The sequence below is a fragment of the Coturnix japonica genome, chromosome 1, assembly GCF_001577835.2.
Source record: "Coturnix japonica isolate 7356 chromosome 1, Coturnix japonica 2.1, whole genome shotgun sequence".
NCBI lineage: Eukaryota > Metazoa > Chordata > Aves > Galliformes > Phasianidae > Coturnix > Coturnix japonica.
The window spans coordinates 159,542,174-159,563,989 of record NC_029516.1 but is presented as its reverse complement, the minus strand read 5'-3'; the positions used below and the strand labels follow the sequence as shown (position 1 = coordinate 159,563,989).

Genomic DNA, 21,816 nt, shown 5'->3' with positions numbered 1-21,816 from the left:
GGGAGAAAGAAAAATCAAAACTCCAGATAGGATCCGAAGGGTGTTAAGATGAGACATGAACTCCTTTTCCCTCCCAGAGTGCCAATTGATACTTTCTAACACCTCTGACAAGAGTGTCAACAAGTGTTTTGTAGCAGTGCTCCTTGGTGCTATGCAGAGAAGATCTTCATGCTGAGTCCCATGACCCTCATGCCCTTGAGGGCTGTCCCCAGGCTCACACTGCCCCACACCTCTGCCTTGTGAGTATCCACAGTTGGCATTCACATGGCACATGGGGTTCCCATCCTGGGTTGTCCTTTCAGGAAGTCCTTGTGCTTCCTTGAACATGGTGGGACCATGGGACATAGAATTATAGCATCAGTAAGGCTGTACATGAAGATCAACTAGTCCAAGTGCCAGCCCATCCCCACCATGACCACTAACCATATCCCTCACTGCCACGTCTCTGTGTTTCTTGAACATCTCCAGGGTGGTGACTCCACTACCTCCCTGGGAAGCCCATTCCAATGTCTCACCACTCCTTCTCAGTATAAACTTCTCCTAATATTCAACCTGAATCCTCCCTGTTACAACCTGAGGCCATTACCTCTTGTCCCATCACTGTTATGTGGGAGAAAAAGCTGACCTCCACATAGTCACAGCCTCCTTTCAGGCAGTTGTAGAGAGTGATAAGGTCTCCCTGAAGCCTCCTCCAGACTGAACATCAGTTTCCTCAGCTGCTACACATATTATAACACTTACAATGTTACTGGTATTATAACACTTGAGTTCCAGACCCTTCACCAGCTCTGCTGTCTTTCTTTTGATACCTTCAGCCCAGATGCCCTCTGTGTCCTGGGCTCTCCTGCCATAGAGAGCTGTGCTCCAACTTTCTGCTGGTGTCCCTGCCCTATTTGTTTCCCACAGTCACAGAGCTGCCCCACTTCTCCACAAACACTGGTGTTCCCATTGTCCCTTGTGTCATTTGCATGTGGCAAAAAGCAGTGCAGGTTGGAAGGAAAAATGGTAATGGGAAGATATGGAGCTGCTACAAAGACTGCTATGCTGAGAAGAGGGGGAAGGCAGAAGGAAGCCGCTGGGCTTGCTGGGGAAGGGGAGAGGGCTGGGAGCACGTAGAAGTAGAGGGAAGAGTGGAGAGAGACTTCAGGTGCCCACAGAGCAGCTGGGACAGAGCAAAGGAGCCAAGATTTGGAGCTGAGGAGTGAGGCTCCTCACCTCTGCTATTCAGACTTACGGGTACACATGGCACAGTGAGACTTAGGACTGCTTGTATATAATACGTTGCTGTCCTTCAAATAATTAACTGGAATGTTGTTTGTCCGAATGTTTTTGGGACACTGGACCTGCCTTTTGCTTCTACAATTCCTGGGGAAACAGTGGAGGAAGGGAGAGAGAGTGCTGTCCTTGAGGAAACATATTTTCCCAGTAAGTGTGCAGGGAGGTGACGATACGCCTCTTTATTGTCCCAGCAGCTGCACCTGCAGGCGTTGTGTGCTTGTTTGGGTCCCACAGCCTGGGGAGGACTGCAGTACAGAGAGAGGCAAACAGAAGCTTTTGAGGAAAAAGGGACACATTTTTTGCAGTTCACTGGAAATGAGTTGGTGTAGGTGTTGCTGCACTCTAGAAATACTTTGTATGTTCCCATGCAAATCAGGGAAGGGAATTGCTCAGCCGTTCCACTAACGGGGCAAGGTGCACAAAAACAACATGAAGAAAAAAACAGTGCAGATGCATGTTGGGAACAGTGCTGGACCTGAGTGTGTGGTAGGTGCAGGTATCCAAGAATAGGACAGATAATAAAATTACCCTGCAGAGTTGTTGACACTTTCCTGTTAATGTTAAACACCTCTCATCTGAAGAGTTTCATAGGCTTCCCATGTATTTATTTATTCTTTTTATAACCCAGATTATCTGTCCCTCAGTGCGCATGCATGCACCTGTGCCTGAAGTGAGCCTGGGAACAGGGCAGAGTGATGAAGGTGAAGACTTCCAGGCTGAGATTGCTCAAAGCCCAACAGGATTTGATAGTGCCTGAAGCACTCTCCTGCTTGCAAGTAAAATAAAATGCCTTGTGCTGAATGGTGAGATGTGGGAGGCAGAGGGCAGCCCCTGGGACAGAGGAGCTGTGGGGAGCAGAGCTCTCTGGCTTTCAACTCAAGCAAATGGTGCAGGAGGATGTGGCAGCCTGTAATGAACTACCCAGTAGTGCTGGTTAGCAGCAGCAGTGACTCATGCTTTTCTGAGTACCCCTGATTTAAGCAGGACAGTTGCAAGAAGCAGTCTTGCAAGTGGTTTGAAAGAGGAGGCATTGGGATTTAAATGGGGTGGGTCACAAAGTTCTTAAAAACTTCATAAAGGTACTCTCAGTCCAGAAAACTGACTGTTTCAGATTATTATCAGTTCTGATTATTATCCCTTACCAATAGTTCAGGCTGGCAGTGATAAAGTTGCTGAGAGAAGCCTGAGGGCTATCAAAAGGGACTTTAGGGGACTGAGGCAGTTAGTGAATAGAGCAGAGGTACAGGTGGTGTTTTCCTCTATCACTTCAGTGGCAGCAAGGGATACTGAGAGGACCAGGAAAACCCATCTGATAAATATGTGGCTGAGAGACTGGTGCCACTGCAGTAATTTTGACTTTTTCAACCCGGACTGATGGCTGCTGATGGGGTTCACATGGGTCATAGGAGGAAAAGAATTCTGGCCCAGGAGCTGTCTGGGCTCATTGATAGGGCTTTAAACTGTCTATGATACTATGAAGGGAGTAGGGAGTGATAGTGAGCCTGCCCACAACTAAGTTTGGGGCAGCATAGCTAAGTTAAAAGCACAGGGTGCTAGTGGAGATCATCAACCTGCTGCATCTTATGATGAATATTCTAGGCAGAAAGCTGTTGGGGCTCATCACCAGGGTGTTAGACTAGATTTGATGGGAGAAGAAGATGTACTGCTGAGGAGCAGAGAAGAAACTCTCTCTTTAGGACACAGTGGGGGGAAACCCCAGATTTTTTTCCCAGAGGGAGGGTTTCTCTGAGAAGGTAATGCATCCTAAAGCCCACCTGAAGTGCCTCTATACCAGTGCATCCAGCATGAGGAACAAGGAGAAACTGGAAACCATGGTGCAACTGGAAAGCTAGGATCTTACTGCTATCACAGAAATATGGTGGGATGACTCACACAGCTGGAATGTCATGATTGAGGTCTACATGCTTTTTAGAAGGGATAGACAAGGTATAAGAGTTGTCCTCTATGTTAAGGGGTGGATAGACTGTGAAGAGGTACTCCTAAGAAACAGTCATGAACAGGTTGAGAGCTTTTGGGTTACAATTAGGCACTGGAACAAAAAAGGATAGTTGGTGGTCAGGGGAGCCTGCTGACGAGGCCTTCTTGGTTCAGCTGTTAGGAGTCACACTGATAGGTTTCAATTTGTTGGGGGTTTCAATCACCCAGACACCTGCTGGGAAAACAACACAGTGAGCTGCAAACAGTCCAGGTGACTCCTAGAGTCCTTTTACAGTGACCTCCCAGGGGTGAAGTGTTACTGGACCTGGTGCTTACCAGTGTGGAAGGGATCGTAAAAGAGGTTAATACTGGAGACAGCCTGGGCTGCAGTGATCATGTCCTATCAAGTTCATGATCTGAAAGGAATGTGAGCCTGACAAAGAGTAGAGTCAGAACCTTGAACTTCAGGAGAGTAAACTTCAGACTGTTCAAGGAACAGTTGGATGAGATCCCTTGGGAAACTGTACTTAGGGACAAAGGAATAGAACAGAGATGGCAGCACTTTAAGGATGACTTTCTGAAAGCACAAGAGCTCTCCATCCCTCAGAATAAGAAGGCAAGGAGAGCAGGCTGGATATCAGTATGGCTTAGCAAGGGGCTGCTGGTCAGGCTGAGGGAGAAAAAGTGTCAGCAGTGGAAGCAGGAATGGGTGGCCTGAGAAGAATATAGGAATACTGTGTAGATGTGCAGGGTTGGAATCAGGAAAGCCAAGGTGCAGATGGAATTGAACTTGGCAAGGGATGTGAAAAACAAGAAGGGATTCTTTAGATACATTGGGCAGAAGAGACAGGCAAAGGAGAGTGTACCCCCTCTGATAAATGAAAAGGGAGAGCTGGCCTCCTCAGACATGGAGAAGGCTGAGGTACTTAATGAGTTATTGCCTCATGGCCAGTCAGGCTTCTCATGCCTCTCCTGTCCCTGCGTATCTGAGTGGAGGTTGGGGGAACAAAATGTCTCCCAGCGTTAGATCAGAGCAAGTTTGAGACCACCTCATGGGGCTGAATGTGTACAAGTCTATGTGTCCAGATGCATCTCAGGGTTTTGAAGGAACTGGTTGATGTGGTTATCAAACTGCTCTCCATCATATTTGAAGAACTGTGGCTGTCAGGTAAAATGGATGTGTGGCTGGAAATAGGGAAACATAACTCCCACATTCATGAAAGGGAGAAAGGAGGACATGGGGAGCTGCAGACCACTGAACTTCATGTCTGTGCCTGGGAAGATCTTGTTAAGGCATATGTGAAACAAGATGGTGGTCTGAGACAGCCAGCATAGCTTCACTGAGGGCAAATTATGCCTCACCAATATGGTGCTCTTCTGTGATGGAGTGATGGAATTGGTGGACAAAGGAAAAGCAACTGATGTTGTCTGGACTTGTGCAAGGCCTTTGACATAGTCCTGCACCACATCCTTATCTCTAAATTGTAGAGAGATGGATTTGACAGCTAGACTGTTATGTGGATAAGTAATTGATTGGATGGTCGTATCCAGAGGGTTGTTGTCAACAGCTCTGTGTCCAAGTGGAGGTTGATCACGTGTGTTGTCCCCCAGGGGTCCATCCTGGGACTAGTGTGATTGAGTGTACCCTTAGCAAGCTTCCTGATGACACCAAGCTGACTGGTGCAGTTAACATAATTGAAGGGAGGGATGCTGTTCAGAGGGACAAATACATACTCAAAAAGCAGGCACAGGAGAATCTAGTGAGGTTCAACAAGGCCCAGTGCAAAGTGTGTTGCACTTTGGTTGAGGTAATCCCAGATATAAGTACAGACTATGAGAAGGACTAATTGAAAGCAGCCCTATGGAGAAAGACTTGGGGATCCTGGTGAATAAAAAGCTGGATATAAGCCAGCAGCATGCCCTTGTGTCTCAGAAGGCTAACAGTGTGTTGGGCTGCATTAAAAGAACATTGGCCAGCAGAGAGAGGGAGGGCATTGTTTCCTTCTGCTTTGCCCTTGTGAGACGCCATCTGGAGTACTTCACCCCCAGGTCTGGGAGCCCCAGTACAGCAAGGATGCAGAGCTGTTGGAGTGGGTCCAGAGGAGGGCATGAGGATGATCAGAGGACTGGAGCATCTCTCCTGTGAAGAAAGGAGTTGGGCTTGTTTAGCCTGGAGAAGAGAAGGTTCTGGGGAGACTGCATTGTGGCCTTCCAGTACTTGAAGGGAGCTTACAAGCAGGAGGGAGACCAACTTTTTACATGGTCTGACAGTGATAGGAAAAGGAGCAATGGCTTTAAACTAAAAGAGGTGAGGTTCAGGTTGGGCTCTGTGAAGAAATTTTTTACTCAGAGAGCACTGAGGTGCTAGCACAGGCTGCACAGAGGGGTTATGGATATCTCATCTTTGGAGGTATTCAAGGCCTGGTTCAGTGGGATCCTGGGCAGCCTGATATGGTGTGTGGCAACCCTGACCATGGCAGGGGCTTTGGAACTGTGTGTTCTCTGAAGTGCTGTCCAACCTAAGCCTTCTATGATTCTATGACCAGCACAGAAAGCCAAACATATCAGAAAGAAGTGAGGCCAGCAGGGATATAAGGAGAATATTTTCTATGCTAAGGGTGGTGAGGCACTTGCACAGGTTGCCCAGAGAGGTAGAGGATGCCCCATCCCTCATGACATTAATGGTCAGACTGGATGGGGCTCTGAGCAGCCTGGTGGAGCTGTAGGTGTCCCTGTTCAGTGCATGGGGGTTGGACCTTTAAAGAACCCTTCCAGCTCAAACGATTCTGGGATTCTATGATTTTGTGACAAATGGGCCTGGATGTGAAGGAAACTTAAAGCTTGTCAGAAATTCTGCAGGAACAGAATCCCAGCAAGGATCAAGTGCAGGTAATGATCTGAGGTCTAACAGGCTGTGAATGCTTGGCAGAAGGTCTGTGAGGAAGAAGGACAGGTTGCAGAAAAACAAAAGCAAAAGGGTCTTAGAGAGAAGCACAGGGATGGAACAGCAATCGCTGCAGTGACGCTGAGTGAGGAGCAAAAAAAGGATAGGCAAAAAGTTTTGAATCTACATAAAGCTAAAGAAGTGTGGGCAGAGAAGAGGCCACTAAGATAAGTGGTCATTTTCTCATAGTACTGTGGCATGAATCTTTCTGCTGTTGCACGGCAAATTGAAGCAGGGAACCTGGAAATCAGCTTGGCCATGCCAGAGGGCTGCATTCAGCAATGGTGGATCCCTGTCTAGTTCACTGTGTGGCCTTATGATGTGCACAGAGGGGAACAAACCTGATCAAGGGAGAGGTTGCTTCTGTCAGGTGCATGCAGGTGCTTACCAGCTTCAAGTGTCAGTGAACCTCTGGATGCATGGCTTGTGTTTTGGGACCGGACCTGGGAAGCTGCAGAGCTATTGGTCTGACCTGAGTTGTGCTCAGGGTATGCAGGATGTTGTTGCATGGAAGAAGAGGGGAGGGCCTGTGAGGTGAGCTTACTGAAGTTAGACAGATTGTGTCAGGAAATCTTGCTGCTTTACTTTATGTGGGAATTCCTTCTTTTAGAAGTGAGAAATAGGGTCTATTGTCCAGGCTCTGAGCAACCTGATTGAGAGGTAGACGTCCCTGTTCATTGCAGGGGAATTGGACCAGATGGCCTTTAACGGTCTCTTCCAACTCAAACAATTCTATGATTCTAAACTGCAGAGCTGTGTTAGGTTATGGCCCAGCAGAAAAAGTATTTAAAATGGGAGTTAGTGGAAAACTTGTATGATAGATGACAAAAGAGCTGAAGAGAAGACAGCAATGAGGAGTGTTGAGAGGTATTAGACTGCAGTGAAGCTATTGCTGGAGTTTTTATGAGTTGGTCCTTGGGCTGGTTTTACGCTCTGCTTTTATTAGGGACATTAAACATCTTGTCATAAAAAAAAAAAAGTAGTTGTGTGTTATTGAAATTTGCAGATGTTGCAAAGTTGGGCAGTATTTTCAGCACAGAAGTCTGCCTCATGGAAGGGACTCTGTGACCTACAGTGCAAAAAAAGTGAATTCATAGGCTTGGGCTTAGGGAGAGCTGTCGGTGCCGCTGGTAAGATCTCGTCCAAAGGCAGAGTACAGTTCTGGTCTTCTGTGATAAAGAAGATGAATTGAAACTGGCATATGTGCAGAATGTGATGATCAGAGGGATGAAAAAGCTATTAAATGGCAGAGTTTAAAGATCTTGATTTATTTAGCCTGCAGAATTAAAACTTGAGGATACATTCTTGATCTCTGTAAATACACTGAGGTTTAGTGCCAAGAAGAGAAAAAAGTCCTTGAAATAGAAAGACAAGAAAGTCAGTTTTAATGGATCATAAGAAAGCTGAGGCTGGATATCTAGGAAATTTTGGGTCAGAAGAAAGTGAGCTATCCTGTGAGCTATAAGATTTTGAGCTATCCTGAACAACTTCTGCAGGGAGTTGGGAGATCATAGAATTGTAGAATCACAAGGTTGGAAAGGACCTACAAGATCATCCAGTCCAACTGTCCTCCCATTACTGAGCTACAACAAACCACTAAACCATATCTCTTAGCTCCTCATCCAGATGCCTCTCAAACACTGCCAGGGATGGCAACTCCACCACCTCCCTGGGTAGCCATTCCAGCACCAGATGAAGCTGAAACCAATTCCTCCGTATACCAAATGGTAGGCAACAGATCTATTACTGCGGACAATTTATGTACTGAAGGTGTAGTTCCCAGAAGAGCCCCGAAACTTGAGTTACTTGGCCAGATTTGCCCACAGCCTCATCTCCTGTACCTTTGCAGAAAGCCCCTCTCTGCATTTGTGTGGGCAGCCTTGCTAGAAACCATGTGCTGTTGTATGTGACTTCTGGATGAACCAGCGTTGGGAGTGAATGCAAGCCAGCCAGCAGGGTGGTAGCAAGGCATGAAGGATTCTGCAGGGAGAAAGGTCTTTTGAAATAGGGGTACTGGTGTAGGAAAAACTGATAGGTGAATCCATACACTTAACCCAGGGAGTCTGGGAAAGCTGTGTGTGAAACTTCAGCTACTGTGGTTCTTGTTACACCAAGATTTCAGCCTGTTTTTCAGATCAGACTTTCACAGACGCTAACACTTGTCACCACAGGCTGCTTACAGCACCCTGTGGGATAGGTACTGCACTTTTCCTCAGGTTTTTGATTCTCCTTGGAGGACTTACTGCAGGTGCTTGCTAAGTCAGGTGTTGGTTTTATAAGAGAGAAAACCCTCAGTTTTCTCCTTACCTCGATCTCTATGATGCTGTGCTGGACATGGATATAGCTACATTCCTGGAACAGGAGAGTCTTAGAATATCTTCTGTGTGCTTATATATTGATAAACATAATTTGTTGGACAGTGCCTATGAATTTAGCTAAGCACTGATAAAGCAAGATCTTGAACCTTGGGTACTAGCCTGGTGGTACCAGCCAGTTTTATAGAGGCTGAACTGTACCGTAAACCTGGATACTACTCACTGAGAAAATTCTGGGCTTGTTCAGCTTGAATATCTTCTGATTTGCTTCTCTGTGGTCTTACAGCTCCCCAGTTTCTGTTGCCCTGAATGTTTTTGGAGCCAGCCTTGTTAGCAGTACAGGAGTGTGAAAAGCTTCTGCGTACTGAGTTGATCTGAGAATAGCATGTTGAAATGACACGCTAAAAGAGCATCATCAGCAGTGACATACCGAGATATGCTTGGGGATTATTCGCTGCATCAGATAAAGATCTGATGTGCTCTGTTTCTGACTCAGGAGCCAGTGGGATGTGAATGTGGCTCTCTTTTCCACTTCACCATTCATCATTTTCAAAGGCAGAGCAGAAAAAGTCTGCCCCACGGGGACTTCATTAGGGATTTTGTCTAGGTTGGGATTGGCTTTGCAGTTTGAATGTGCTTGGGCTGATCTGGTGATATTCAGTAATGCAGTTCATTTGTGTTGCATTCAGAAGGCTTAAGGAACAGAGCTTGTTACAGAGCAAATCCATTTTTTCCCTTTTCTGAGGCCCTTTGGCTTCTTTTTCATTCCTTTTGTAATGGCAGGCTTCTGCTGTTACTTTTGATCTGAAGCTGAGGTTTTAGATTTGTGCTCCATGACCACTGCTAGAGAATAACTTGGCTTCTGCTGCAGATGCTGCAGGCTCCTCAGCCTGGCCCAGGCCAGGCATCTCTCATCTGCTCAACTTTGTTCTTTGGCTTCAAAACAATTATGGAGGCGCTGCAGTTGTGACTCAGGAGAAATTCTGACTTGATTCTATTACGGTTGACATGACACTGACTTTAATGGAAGCAGGATTGGACCTGCTCCTGTAAAACCACCTATTAATTTTATGGTTGTGTCAGCAGACCCTGATCAAGATAAGAGATATTCATAATTTTAAAAACCTAAATCTAGACAGAGTTCCTTCCTGTAAGAGTCTGCAATCTAAAGATAGTCTTTTAGCATATAAACGTTTATTGCTTTTGAATACCTAGGCAGATATTTGGCCTGCTGATGCCTTCATTAGGAAAGCATCTAACGCATAATCTGAACTCAGAACAGGAAACCAACCTGGGTGGGAAGATTTGAGAAAAATCCTTCGGGTCACTTTAGAATATACAAATGTGTAAAGTTTAAAGTTGAAACAAACAAACAAACAAAAACCCTCATGATTTTGTTTGCACTTTAAAAACTGAGTTCTTTGGAAGGTCCACATGCTGTTTGTGCCTGGTAGTCCAACTGCCTGATCTCTGACCTCTTCACTCACCCCTTCTGTTTAAGCCGCTACTATATATCTAGGGGTTTTTTGTTGTTGTTTTTTCCAGGCAGATTGACAACTTCTTTCATCAAAGCCAAAATTAACTTCATGGCTCAAATCTGACCCACTAAAAGACAGGTTCCAGTGTTGTGTGACAGTGAGGGACAGGGGGACAACAGAAGAGCGTAGCCACCTGACTTGCTTAAGAATTTGGTGGGTCAGCTGTGTCACTGGCAATCTAAGAGAAGGCACAGCAGAACCAAAGATATGTGGAAATCTTTGGGATTTTTTTTTTTGTCCTCTGTGTGAAGATCTCAGAGCAGCAGATACCGGAGCACTACAGCTTTTAAAGCCTCTCTGGCAAATTTGCTGTTTTCCGGGATGGTGCTTGGCATTTTAGTGAGGAAGACTGGATCTTTCCAAAATGTGATAGCCTGGGATGCTTTGCTTGATGAATCTTAAAGTGCATCCAGATCAATCCCTTTCCAGAATGACACGGTTGTCATTGATGTCTCTGTCCTCTGACAGGGACAACATCTGCACTTGGCAGATGTTATTATTGGCTTTACATAAAGCTATCTGGAGTCAGGCTTTTGTTGTCAGTCCTTGGCTAAATCATCTTGCTGGAAGAGTAAAACATAAAGTACTTGAATGGGATGAATTTTTATCACTGCATATCTATTATAATTATTTGATCCCCATGGCAATGTGTTTTATGAAGAGCCTTGAGTATTCTGCAGCTTTTATGATGACACTGTGGAGGGATCAAGGGTTTCTATAATTATGGGTAACTCAAGTCTGGGGGGTACTTGCTGAGTGTAAAGATTCATGCACATCAAGTACCACTATCCCTCTTGCTTTAAGGTCTTTCAGACTGTGAATTTAGCTGATCCTTCAGAAGTCATGTGCTTTCAGCTCAAGGAGGGCTATCTCCTTCAATCTGAGGTTCTGTACTTAGAAAACTGCAAAGCAAAATAAAGAATACCAAGGAAACCCTTTAATACTTTGCTCAGTCTCAGCTGCATTTAAACAAAACCCGATTTATTTATAATCTCTACTCAGTGAAAAGCTTGATTAGCATTTCAGTTGCACAGCCTGAAGAGTATGTGTATAGCTGCAGGAGAGCAGACCTGGGCTGACATACACGTTTTCTTTTGATAGAAGAGAATTTGTGGAGCAGGGAGCTAACCTGGGTCAGGTTACAGCTTTCAGTAAATCTGAGCATGCCTGAAATGGCTCTTTTAGTGTTTTAAAATATTTGCTGCCTTTTTATCATCGCAAGCCTGATTCAAGTTCCATTTAAACTGATGGTAACTTTTCTGCTGTCTTCTTTAAAAATTGGCTCAGGCCCTGTATCAGATTGCATACCACCTTGTTTTCTGATTCTTGGAAGGATTCAGCCAAGCGTGATGAATTAGATGCTTAGATAACATTGATGACTACAGCTCTTGATTATGCCAAGGAAACCAAAAATAAAATAGAGGTCAGAAGTGTGAATAGTAAGCAGCATGGTATGGTGTCACGGGTTACTTAGATTTACCTATGCCCGTGACAGGGGAAGCCACCCCACGCCCCCCCCCCCGGGGGCCTGGAAAGGAGGGGGAAAAGGGGAGTGGGATAAAACAGCGACAATCTAAGGAGGAAAAACTTATTTTACTAAATATGATATCGAAATACAAGATAACACAATATAATATAATTAAGGCTAACAAAATCGAATGAAACAGAGAGAGAGAGAGTCTCCGAAAACCGAGAGGCCTACTGTGAACTCTAGGCGACACGGCTGGAACGCTTCCCACTCTCCGAGAAGTTCGAGAGAAGAAGGAGGGCACTCCAGCCTGGGAACGAGATTATATAGAGTCCTGGTCCCGTGACTTATTGTCACTCCTGTTGTTCTCTGGGATATGTAGTCTTCTTCTGTGGACTGCACATTCAACAGAAGTATCCATACTTGACATGATGTTATGATGTGGAATACTGATAGCAAAATTACAACATTACAAAACCATGACATATGGTTCTGGTCCTGCTGGCAGGGACAGAGAGGAGCACACCTGCTTGTTAGTGTGGTTTTGAGAAGTTGACTTCTTCCCCATGCTATGCATGTTGTTGCCAAAGGAGGAGCTCCCAGCTCTCAGGGGAATGGCACTGTGGCACTGTGCAAGGCCCATGGCCTCTCCCTGGAATTTCAGCTTGACCTCCAACTGAAGGTGTTGGACTTTGGTCGAAGCAATATGATATGATATGATATAAGTACAGACTGACAGTGAGAGCAGTCCTGTGGTCCAGAAGGCCCACTGGCACCTCCTGCTCACTTGGCTGGGCAGGGTTAGAGCAAACCCTGAGGGACAGAAGATGGCTGCTGGTAGGAGGCCTATGCTGGCAGATAAAAGCTCTAGCACCAAGGGGCTGTTCTCCTGTAATGGCTTTGTGTTTGGGGAGGGCATGCTTGAAGCGTGACAGCTGCTGCAGACTTGAAACCTCCAAGGAGCAGATATCAGTAAAACCACAAGCTGCAGATTTGGCAGTGGCAGAAATGGGTGGGGGCCTAATTGGCATTTCTTGTGCTGGAGAGCTCTGTAAACAACCTTGGCGTGCTGGGATAGCATAGTGCTGGATCCCCATCTGTTCCTGCCAGGGGAGGTCTGGGTGGTGCAGAGGACATAGGAGGAGGAAAAGAGGGGCAATGGGGCACAAGGGAGAAACAGTGAAGGTCCCCTTGGTGTTCCACCGTTGATGCTGAAACCTGCTGACTCGTCATTGCTTACTAAATGCTGATTTTCTGCTGCCTTCATCAGGACATGGAGATACCACTGTTCCTGTGCCAGTGTAGCTGTGTTTTTGGTAATGTTCCAAAGGAGACTGGGCTCTGCCAGCTTTTACTAACTTTTTGTGTGACAGTGTTCATCTTCAGGCACTCTTATAACTGCTTCACACAGCACAACACATTCAAACATAATGAAAAAAAAGTATTTATTTATGTGTTTATTATTGTTTATGTGAGAGTGTATGTATAATAAAGGCCTATAAGGCCTGTGTGAGATGAATTAAAAGTATGGGAGGAGAAGCTGATGAACACTCCATTCATGCCAAAGTACTGGGTGACCTCACGTAGGGAAAATGCAATTGCCCAATTGTGGTTTTGCCATGGCACTTGCCTCAGTTCCCTTATCTTCTGCTGTGGAATATGCAGTGCATGAGAATGGCAGCATGGATGCCTGGGTATTTGCTAGGTCTGTCTTTTGGCCATGCAGTGTTTCCTGACATCTCTGCATAGTGCTCATGGAGAAGCAGTGGTGCAAACACACTAAAATGACAGCTGGTCCTTTTGACAGGCCTGTTTTTGTTCTTTCTTTTAATATTCTATGGGATTATTAAACAGTGTTCTGAAAACCACTGCTAAATGAAATGGTTTGGGATAACTCTGACGCTCACTGGATTGGATGTTTAGTACATAGTGCTTGCCTCACACTGCTCTCCGCTAACTTAGGAGGAAAGTGGCACTGCCCGGACTCTGGGATTTGGTTTCTGTTTGTGGCTAGAGGTTGTCCATGCAGCCAGAGACTTCCCAACATAGCATGCTAAACTGCACCTTTATTTATGACCACTCTGGATGAGTGTTAATTATTAGCTGAAGATAGTGTGTTCTAGAGGCTGTTTGCCTTATGGCGTGGGAAGGGCCAACCATATGTAAAATTCATGTGTTTGTAGGCAGAGGAGCAAAGAAAACCACTTCAGAGGAGAACAGGGAATTTTTTGCTTGCTTCTTTTCACCACATAGGCAGTTTTTATTAATGTTATACAGGCATGAAAGGGATTCGTGTGAACTTATTTAGGAGACAATCTATTTAAACATAATTTTATTAACACGGCGTGGATTAACACAATGATAGCACACAGCAGATATGTAGGAAGTGCTGACTGCATCCTATATGCTTCTTTTTAATGGTTGTTTGGACTCCTGGACTAGGCATTTCTTGTGAAGTTCCTGTATTGATTCAGTGTAGTAGTTTACCTAAGGCAGAACTGTATGTGGCATGGAGTCATTTGCTAAACACGAAACCTGTTTGCTGTAGTAATCGGTCTGGTGGTCAGAAGAGCCATTCCTTTTGTCCTTTCGAGCTGTTTCCTTTTGTCAGATTACAAAATAAATTTGAGCTTTAGCTCTGCAGTTTATTTAAAAAAGAAAATTAAAAAAATATATCGATAAGAGTTATACAGGACCTTGTTCTGTGCTTTCATTTGTGAAGCAACACTAATGTCTTACTATCATTTAAATCACAAAACCATTCTCTGAGCTGTATTTTTCCTATTTCTACTTATTTCCAGTGAGCAGCTCCACAACGATATCTATTTTAAACAAGTTGCCAGAGTTTTCCTTGTGGTTGCTGTAACTTTCTGCTATACTAATTTACAGTCTCACTCTTAATGGGTCTACCTGGAAATAGAATAATATAATTGTTTTGCTCTATATTTAGCTGCTAACCAGATGTTGTCAGGCTTCTAAATTAAATCCACTGGTTTATTTGCCCTTGTGATAGGTGCATCTTTGAACACTTGAATTACTTGAACATTTGAGTTGAATAAAAGCTTAAAAAAACAGGTAGAGAGTGGGAATGTAGTAAAGTGGGGATTGATCACTTCATGGTGGAATACTACATGAACAGCCCTCATTGAAAACATGTGCTATGTGGTGAAACATATGATTTATATATTTTTGAGGTCACCTCCTTATTTGGTCCCTGAATTGAATGATTTGCTCAAGGCAGGCAGCCTCCCCTTCTGCAGGAATGCAGGTTGCTTTCCGCTACTACTCCAGCTGGGTATGTTTGGTATTTGTGTCAACCTTTGACAGAGATGTCTGGTGACATCAAGTGTAGTGCAATAAAATATTGGTGCTAGAAAATAATGGAGAAGTCAGTCGATTCTAGAAGTTCTGAAGCTAAGGTCTAAATATTTTTAGCTGTATTTAGGGACTTTGTAAAGGACACAGCCAGAAGAAGGGAAGGGACATAGACCTGTTAGAGCATGTCCAGAGGAGGACCAGAAAAATGATCCAAGGGATGGAACATCTCCCCTGTGAGGACAGGCTGAGAGCTGGGGCTGTTCACCCTGGAGAAGAGAAGGCTCCAGTGAGACCCAAGAATGGCCTTTCAGTATCTAAAGGGCTGTGAGAAAGAAGGGGGCAGACTCTTTAGCAGGGTCTATTGTGGTAGGACAAGGAAATGAGTTATATCTAAAAGAAGGGAGATTGTAATTGGTTATAAAGAAAAACGTTTTTATGAAAGGAGCGGTGAGGCACTGGCATAGGTTGCCCAGAGAGGTGGTGGTTGCCTCGTCCCTGGAGACACTCAAGGTCAGGCTGGACCAGGCTCTGAGCACCTGATGGAGCTGTAGGTGTCCCTGTTCATTGCAGGAGATGGACTGGGTGGCCTGTAAGGGTTCCTTCCAGCTCTAATGGTTCTGTGATTCTGCCAGTCTATAAAATGCAGTCACCTGCAATCAGCAGGTATTATTACCTTCCTGTGATGGTAATAGTGGCTTCCAGCAGGTTTCCCATCCCAGCCGGATGAGGCAACAAGATGTATGTTGGCAGGATGGACTGGCCTTGCCCCTGCATTTTCTTCATGCTGGCAGAATAAAACACATTGTCAAAGCATGAGTGTGAACTCATGTTTAGTTGTGTAGTGCAGATGAATGTGCTGGTGACTACCAGTTCTTGCCTGTCTTGGTAGCAGATGAACCATCCTTGTGAGGATATTCCAAAGTATGGGAAATAGGGATATACTGGGATTTTATTCCTCATATATATTCATAATTCAAAGTGGGTGGTGTTTGTTTAATAGAATTACGGACTGGCTTATGTTCTTAAAGCCCACTCAGCCCCAGCCCCTGCCATGGACAGGACTGCCACCCATCAGCTGAGGCTGCCCAGAGCCCCATCCCAGCTGGCCTTGAGTATTTAACTTTTCTGTGTGGTTATTAGTATACTTACAGATCTGACCCTGCATCCTGATTGCTCTGTGAGGTTTATATTGAAATATTTCCCTACCGTTTGCATATGGATTTCTCAGAATTAGATAAAGGGTAGGAAAGAACTAACTGTATTGTGAGAGAATGAAAAGTAAAAGCAGGCTGAACTTGAAATGAAGATTCAGTTTGTAAGTGTAAAATCCATTGAGCTCACCCAGCGTGCAGACCTTATCCAAGGTCTGCCAGCTCAGCGCACCACAGCATTGTCATAATTGATCAAACCTGCCAGATAAAGAGAGGCTATTTTAAAATGTCTCCTTCAGGGCACGGGGAAGTACTGCTCGCACAAAGATAGAAATTTATGATGATGCTAAAAAAAAATGCAGATGAAGTGAATAATTAATGAATCCAAGACAGGACTGAAATATCCTTCTAAAATGTTGCTATTTTTAGTAGGGAGCACTTCTGCAGTGCTTGTCATGTGATGCTGTTGCCTTCTGAGAGCAGGAAAACAATTTGCATTAGTTTCTCTTTCCCCAATGGACTGATGGATTCAGCATATTGTATCTCTTAGCATCTGCTTTTGCCTTAAAGCAAAGAAAGTGATCTTAAACATCATGCAAAATAAAACACTAATGAGAGCTGTGCTAAAAGATGATCTTTATAGCAGCAGAATATTTTTTGTAGTACTTGCAGGCTGAACAAGGGGTTACTGCAATGTGCCTAACATTTGGCTGCTGCAGATGTCTGGTGGTACAAATTGCTGCTGCAGTTTCTAGCTGTCAGACTACATAGGAGGAAATTGTCAATAGCTGATTGCAGGATTTGGCTCATATACGAAGATTTAATGTAAAAAGGTACATGTTTCTTTTCCTTCTCTAAACAGCATGGGTGTAGCCGTGTTTGAGCTATTTCACAGCACAGCAGGATGCCTGAGGTGGGCAGGGACTTCTGGAGGTCACCTGCTTTACCCCCTGCTCCAGCAGGAACATCAGAGCAGGGTGCCCAGGTCCACATCCAGACACCTTTGGAAGACCTCTGGGGAAGGAGACTTCACAGCCTCTCTACTTCACACAGCAAAAGTGTCGTAGCTGGAAAAATGATATATACAATTATATGCAGCAGCTCTGCGGACCTGCTCACGTTTTGATGCACTCTGCTCAGCTGAGCCCACAAGGAGGGACATCTGGTGGTGGAAAGGCTGGAGATGCTGTGAGGAATGGGGTTGTGGTCTTCTCTTCTGCTACAGCTAACTGAATCTATGCAGGGCCACTGCCTGTGCTGTACTAAATTTGCAAGTGTTTAATGTCCCCCTGCCTGGCCCTAGAGGCAATTTCTCCTTCCTGAGAAGTGATGATGTTCCTAGCACCCACCAGAGAGAGTCAGCAACTGCTTGCTTGCTGCCTTTCTAGACTAATAGAATAGTCACAGGTTTATTTTAAGGGAAAAAAACCAAACACAAAACATCAACACCCCCCCCCCCCCCCATAAATTCTAACTGTTTCAGCATTGAAGAGGACCCTGGCTTTGCAGCCCTGTCTCAAGGTAATAGGTAGAGTGCTGACTGGTTGCTGTTTCACGTGGATCGGTTCCTGGGTGACTCCTGGGAGGTCTATAGGGCTCCCTGGACCCAAACAGGACCCTGGTCTTCAGCCCCAGGGGGTGCAGACCCTTCTTGGGGAGCACCATGCTTGCCATGCAGTGAGTAAGGTGGAGTGTCACCTTGAGGACATAGTGCTTTTGTGCCGAGGCCTCTCATGGATTGCTGGTTCCACTCCACTCCCAATGGACCCAACCCCTTTGGTCTCAAGGTGTATTCTGAGCCATCTTGGCTCTGTCAAGGAGAAGGCATTTCTGGGCATATCCTGAAACAGCAGCAAACCTCTGGACTGAAGCATGTTGCTTTGGGAAAAGATTTAGGGTTGTCAGTCCTGAGGCACAGAAGTGACCTCCAAAGGCAAAGGCACCTTTAGCCCTAGACCAAGTTGCAACGTGGTGATGGTACATTTTGTGAAGCTCCTGGGTTAAGCTGTGGATGGTGGTTTCTTGGAAGAAACTGGAGTTTGAGATGTGGCACCTTGCCTGTGCTCAGGTTGTAGGTGTATGTGCCGTGAAGGCTTTGCTGTACCTGTTTTTCCATCTCAGTGTATCTATCTGAAAGGGTTATTTAAAGTTTTAATTTCCCAAGGGCATATGCACACATGCTTTACTTATTAACATGTTTACAAAATCCAGTGTTATATGGAGTTTTGTCATGAAAAGGAGGTGATCCTCGAATACAAGTTGAATTTGATAGATGTGCTTGAGTGCTATGTGATTGAAAACTCTTGTAATGTGAAAGTATTGAATTATTATTACTATATTTTGTACCAGCTGATAAGACTATTCCTAAGTTTAATCTTCCCATCTTTCCATCAGCTTTCCCATATTAGAGACTAATAGTTGTTTTTTTTTTTTTTTCCCCCAGTCTTCTTTCTCAGTCATTTGTGTGAGCACTTCCTATTTTATTCAAAATAAATTAGGTTGTAAGTAGCTTGCTTTTTTTAAGCCAGCCCCATCCATTTAGACTAACAGAGTGTAGGTGAGATGTACTAACTCAGTGAGAAGGTGAACTGGAAGGAATGGGACTCCCTGGCAGGGGAGTTGGTGGGTGACTGGTGCCTTTAGTGGATGTCTTCTGTAGGATGGAACACAAAAACAATGCTTGTAAAGTCTGGAAGTCTTTCTTCACCTAAATTCATCTCAGCACTCAGAGTTACTGCTCCTGTCTGAGGCTTTTGTGAGATGTGGTTCTTTGATAACAAACCAAATGATGGGCATTGAATCGTATCCTTTGTAATTAATGAGATGCACTGAGTACTCCTTGTGATGAAAGGATGTGGAGATTTTAAGACCTGAAATGTTATCACTACTCTATAAACCTTTCATAATGTCTGCTCAAGCACTTGCACTCATGATCAAGCGGTTGCCCAGTAATATTTTGTGAGCTGCTTTGGGATGATCATAAATTAAAATCCTTGTTTTCATTTTCAATGGGGCTGTTTAGATTTTGACAACAACACTTCTGGAGGATCATTTCTTCTTCACATGTGGTGTTCTATCCATGTGACAGCTTTATAAAACACTCAGCAACACTGCTTTATTTAGTTAAAAATGGGAATATTGCAAGGATTCATTTTGTCAGTTGAACAAGGAGGTACTGATTTTGAGCAGTGAAATTAGTAGTTCTTTACAAAACAGATGATTTTTATGGCTAGCTCCTTACCAATTTTTCTTTTCTTTTCATAGGAAAAATTAACCCAGGAGTGTGTATTCAGAGAGCAGTTTGAAGAAAACTGGTATAACACATATTCATCAAATCTATATAAACACGTGGACACTGGAAGACGATACTACGTTGCGTTAAATAAAGATGGGACTCCAAGAGAAGGGACTAGGACTAAACGGCATCAAAAATTTACACATTTTTTACCTAGACCAGTGGACCCTGAGAAAGTACCTGAACTATATAAGGATATTTTAAGCCAAAGTTGACAAAGACAATTCCTTCACTTGAGCCCTTAAAAAGTAACCACTATAAAGGTTTCATGCGGTGGGTTCTTATTGATTAGCTGTGTCATCACATCAGCTCCACTGTTGCCAAACTTTGTCGCATGCATAATGTATGATGGAGGCTTGGATGGAACATGCTGATTTTGTTCTGCACTTAAAGGTTTGTCCTCCTGGAGGAGAGCCTATGCCCACTCGCTTGATTTAGTACGAGAGGGAGAGTGCGAGAGAGTGAGTGAGAGCGAGAGGAAGCGAGAGCGTGAATGGGAGTGAGAGAGAAGGGAGCCAGAGGGAGGAGGAGAACGGCCTGATGCATGCTGGGGAATGGACACGCTTTTAAATTTTTGATCAGTTGTACTTCGTCATATATCAGCATAGCTGCCATACTTTGATTCATCGGGATTTTTGGCTGGTGGCCTGCTCAAGTGTACGCTGCATTTACAAAGGCATGGAGGGTGCAGTCTTACGTAGACAAGAGACTTTTCAGTTAATCGCTCGCTGGGTCTCACCCCGCTGAGTTTAAAGCAAAGACCTCTTAGTAAAAAAAATAAAAATAAAAAATAAAAATGAAAAGTTAAATTTATTTATAGAAATTCCAAAGGCAACATTTTATTTATTTTATATATTTATTTATTATATAGAGTTTATTTTTAATGAAATATGTACAGGCCAGATAGGCATTTTGGAAGCTTTAGGCTCTGTAAGCATTAAAATGGCAAAGGCCACTATGAACCTGTGGTAAATTCATGCAAGTAAATATAAAGGTGCATGGGTAAAAAGGATAACAATAAAAAGGTAATAATAATGAATTCTAGTGACCCTCATGTACTAAAGGCGACAATCTCTTTTGTGCCCATATTATTGTAAAAGTATGCATACCACTCATGACACTGAGTACTCACTCTTCTGACTGCTTGTTTCATAGCTTACCCCCAGAGGATTAAAAAGAAAACTGGGTCTCCAACTATTTTTCTGTGTCTGTAATATTTCCTCTCTGATAAAGTGACTTATTACATCATTGTAAACTTTATGGCTGCGGAAATTATAGGGGTTGGAATATATTCTACTTGTTAGAACCTAATGCAGATTATACCAAAGCTAAAATGTAACTTGCTTTCTCTTTCTTTCTTTCTCTCTCTTTCCTTTCCTTCTGCTTCTCTTCTTTCCTTTCTTGTCTTTCTTTCTTTTCTTTCTTTCTTTCGTTTCTTTCTCTTCTTTCTTTCTTTCTTTCTCTTTCTTTCTTTTCTTTCTTTCTTTACTTCTTCTTTACTGTTCTTTCTTTCTTTCTTTCTTTCTTTCTTTCTTTCTTTCTCTTCTTTCTTTCTTTCTCTTCTTTCTTTCTTTCCTTCTTTGCATTTCCTTCTTCCTCTGTCTTTCTTTCTTTTCTTTCTTTCTTTCTTTTCTTCTTTTTCTTTCTTTCTTCTTCTGTCTTTCATTCTTTTCTTTCTTTCTTTCTTTCTTTCTTTCTTTCTTTCTTTCTTTCTTTCTTTCTTTCTTTCTTTCTTTCTTTCTTTCTTTCGCAGATCGCCAGAAACAACACAAGTAATTATCAACAGTTGTACTAATTTTAAGATTCCTCAAATAGCACATAAGGGTTTCAGAGGGCAAGAACCAGGCTAACAGGATCACTCTTGTAAATGTGTTTTATTTGTGCACTTGACTATCTACTATGAAGTTATACAAGTTCCATAGGGGTCATTGTAACATCTTTTATGGAAAATTGCTTTCAGTGTGAACTGTCATAGTACATGATATTAGCACTCTTCTTAAAGTAAAACTTGCAAAATGAAACTAATAAACCTCTATCAATAATGACAATGGGGGGATAGTATTAGACTTTTTTTCTTAAAGTATGTTCAGATATTCATGAACTGTGAAATGACAGTATGTGATATTGAAGGAACTGTGGCATTGTATGTTAAGCACATGAACACATTGATGAGCTGTAACCATCTGGGAATTAATCTATAGAAAGAAGCATTTTTTTCCCCCCAGTTCTCTGAAGGTTAAAAAGAAAAAAGAGGAAAGTCACATAAAGTCCTCACAATAAATGCATTTTGGAGCTGTTGCATCCTTTAGGGTTCCAACTTGGTGCCATTAATGAGAGCACAGCTTTTGCTGTGGGGTCTGCAAGGAGTGTGATTCCCCGGCTGCCCTTGGCAGCACTTGGGCTGAGCCAAAACGTTCTTTGGTGTAGCTGTAACTGTAGCCTATTCGTAATTATATAATTCTGATTTGTTTTCTCTCCGGTGCACACCTGTCTGTGCAATATAAACAGATGTGACTTGAAGCATATATCTGTTCTGGAATAGCTCGTGGCTTGGTGTCCTGAGCTAGAGGG

The 21,816-nt window shown here is 43.8% G+C and overlaps 1 protein-coding gene across 1 annotated transcript in view; it reads left to right on the top strand.

Moving 5' to 3' along the window:
* Positions 1-20,440, top strand: part of FGF9 (fibroblast growth factor 9) — a 31,385-nt gene extending 10,945 nt beyond the window's left edge. The window contains exon 3 of the mRNA XM_015852145.2: positions 19,215-20,440. Within this exon, the coding sequence (XP_015707631.1) occupies positions 19,215-19,460 (246 nt within the window). The 3' untranslated portion in view covers positions 19,461-20,440. The remainder of the gene's footprint in view (positions 1-19,214) is intronic.
* Positions 20,441-21,816: the final 1,376 nt, after the last annotated feature.